The 2,905-nt window shown below is 39.0% G+C and overlaps 1 protein-coding gene across 1 annotated transcript; it reads left to right on the forward strand.

Annotated features, from left to right (window-relative positions):
• The first annotated feature begins 606 nt into the window (after positions 1-606).
• On the forward strand, positions 607-2,575 carry LOC110680213 (cytochrome P450 4c21-like). Its single transcript, XM_021856026.1, has 4 exons — positions 607-869; positions 925-1,051; positions 1,610-1,807; positions 1,875-2,575. The coding sequence occupies exons 1-4, from the start codon at positions 664-666 to the stop codon at positions 2,475-2,477; spliced, it is 1,134 nt and encodes a 377-aa protein (XP_021711718.1). The 5' UTR covers positions 607-663; the 3' UTR covers positions 2,478-2,575.
• Positions 2,576-2,905: the final 330 nt, after the last annotated feature.

The raw sequence follows: 2,905 nt of genomic DNA on the forward strand, positions 1-2,905 counted from the left end.
CGTTTTAACCCCACGTCTGGACGTATTAACAAGAGGTTAATTGCTTTTAATATGTCACAAAAAGTAACTTACAAGGAATTCGGAATGGTTGCGCTGTTTAATGACCTGCCTTATGCCTAATGTCTGTTCTAGCCAAATTTTCTTAATTTAGTCAGTTTCCTGCTGCCCGATCGGCTTCATCTTCCTCGGTCAAAATGTTGCTCATCCCAGTTTTACTTCTCATCGCTATTTTCTCCGCAACTTGGGTTCTTATCATTCTCTACATCAAGAGAAATCGTGCTTTCGCCCGCAGTCTAACTTTGCATCCTCCCAAAGTGTACTTCCTAGGCATGGATTTGACCATGGCAGTCGAGGACGAAGTACAACGCTTCGAATCGGTTTGGCGAATGTTCTTGAGCCACGATCGGATGTTCAAACATTTACTTGGACCCATCATGGGCATCGGGATCAGTCATCCGGATTTGATGCACAAAGTACTCTCGCATCCGGATTGCTTGGAGAAACCATTTTTCTATAACTTTGTGCAGTTGGAACATGGAATCTTTTCGGCTGAATGTTGGATATTGATGATTGCAGGATGATAAGAGCCCAACCTAACTTTCGTGTTCGATTGCAGATAAGCTGTGGAAAGGCCAACGGAAAGCTTTGAATCCAACCTTCAACATGAAAATATTGAATAGCTTCATTCCCATTTTTGAGGACTGCAGTTCGAGAATGGTGGCTGATTTATTCAAATGGGCAAATGGCGACACGGTGGATATGTTTCATTTTACTTCCAAGTGTACTTTGGAAATGGTGTGTGCAACCACGTTAGGAAGTAACGTGCTGGAACGAGAAGGAAGTGATGAATTTCTACGAAACATGGAAGGGTAAGAATGTGATTGATTATATTTCCTGGTTTACTGAGTTATACTTTTCTTGCAGATTATTTGAGCTAGTGGGCAAAAGAATGCTCAGTGTTGAATTGTTCCTAGATTCTATTTATCGATTGACTAGTTATCACAGAAAGGAGATGAAGATACGGAAAAAGATTAACGAATTTTCTGGAAACGTAAGTTGCCTTTATGCTCACATTCGGAGCTTTAGTAACTTGCATACTGAATTCAACGGGAAGTTTAACACGTGCACAACGTCAATTTAGATCACAATTTTCCATTTTAAAAGTCTGTTTCTTAGCCATCTTTTAAGGTGAAGATGCATCGAATCAAAATCTCAAATTTTCAAGAGCATAAATCTAGAGAAACGAAGAATCGTTCTGAAAACCTGGTGACCAATCGATCGAATTTCAAGTGCAAAGTGTTGTTTGGTTCTCCAGATTTGTGCTTTTGAAAATTTGAGCTATGACTTTGAATCAACTTCACCTTAACGAAATTCCGTCAAACTTTGGAAGTGGATCACAAAACTGCCAACAACTGTGCAATAATTGGCGCGTTCTTAGCCTGTGCAATAATTGTCAATATACCCTACCACGGGTACAAAAACTAGAAGAATTATGAGATCGATCTTGAAAATTTGACGAAATTACGTTACGTTTGAGAAACATAATTTATAAATTGATAATTTTTGAACTTCTCGTAAATGAGTTCTCATAAAACTACTTAACTCGCAGATAATCAAAGAAAAGCGACGAGAGCATATGTCCTGTTTGAATCAACAACACCTTCATGATGAATCAACCCTGACGAAAGATGAAGATGATATTCGGAAGCCTCAAATATTTATCGATCAATTGTTGTCACTATCCAACAGCAGTCGTCCGTTCACAGATGAAGAGATTTTGCACAATGTTTTAACCATTATGATAGCCGTAAGTTTTCCCATGAGTAATGCCAAACAAGTATCTCATAACATATTTCCAAATTTTCCTAACACAGGGCAACGATACCTCCGGCCTAGGGGTGGCCCATGCTTGTCTTTTTCTAGCCATCTACCCGGATATCCAGCAGAAAGTATACGACGAAGTGATGAAACACTTTCCTCCCGATGGACCTAACGATCGCATATCCCTTGATGCCGATTCCCTTCGACAGCTCGAGTACACCGAGATGTTCCTGAAGGAAGTTCTTCGTCACTGCCCGGTGGCTCCCACTGTGGCTCGTCAAAACTTGAAGGAACTGGAACTGGACGGCGTGCGTATTCCGGCGGGGAACATACTGTCGTTTTCGTTCTTTGCGTTGCATAGGCGGAAGGACATTTGGGGACAGGATGCGGAAAAATTTGATCCGGAGAATTTCGCACCGGAACGGTGCGAAAAGCGACATCCTTACGCTTTTATGCCGTTCAGTAGTGGGTCTAGGAATTGTATAGGAGGCCGTTATGCGATGATAAGTATGAAGGTGATGATAGTGTATATTGTGCGGAATTTTTCGCTGAAGACAAATTTGAGGCATTCAGATTTAAGATACAAATTTGGAATGACTCTGAAGTTACCGTTTGCGCATGCTATACAAGTATATAAAAGAAACATTGAACAATGAATCTTCGAAATGAACTATATTTGTTTTTGTAGAATGCCATCGTGATTAAGTGAATATGATTCTAATTTTTATTCATCGTCATTGTCGTTTATGGGCTTCGGAATAGGGTTGTTCAAATTATTCAATTTTCGGAGAGATCAATTGTATTTGTATCTCTACATTTGTGGTTAAGAATGTTAAGAATGATATTCATTCTGATTCCTTTTTAAACATTGTACATTAAGATCATTCCACATTAAGTCATTGAAAAAAAAAACGAAACGCATCTCAGATTATTCCAAGTTGAAACTTTGAAGTTGAAAATTCCCACTGTTTTTGCAAATGGTAATGTAGATGATTACAACTCGATAATTAGAACAGAGCTACATAAAAACAAGGAATTGGAAAATATGTAAGCTTTATTTTGTACGTTACAGTCGTTAAAATTT

Source organism: Aedes aegypti, unplaced genomic scaffold, assembly GCF_002204515.2.
Source record: "Aedes aegypti strain LVP_AGWG unplaced genomic scaffold, AaegL5.0 Primary Assembly AGWG_AaegL5_hic_scaff_1053_PBJ_arrow, whole genome shotgun sequence".
In the NCBI taxonomy this organism is placed as follows: domain Eukaryota; kingdom Metazoa; phylum Arthropoda; class Insecta; order Diptera; family Culicidae; genus Aedes; species Aedes aegypti.

Bases quoted from the DNA above. Each gene is read 5' to 3' on its own strand.
- LOC110680213 (XM_021856026.1), top strand. From the start codon at position 664: ATGAAAATATTGAATAGCTTCATTCCCATTTTTGAGGACTGCAGTTCG. The intron at 1,052-1,609 runs GTAAGTTGCCTT...CTTAACTCGCAG, and splicing joins TTAACGAATTTTCTGGAAAC to ATAATCAAAGAAAAGCGACG. The intron at 1,808-1,874 runs GTAAGTTTTCCC...TTCCTAACACAG, and splicing joins TTTTAACCATTATGATAGCC to GGCAACGATACCTCCGGCCT.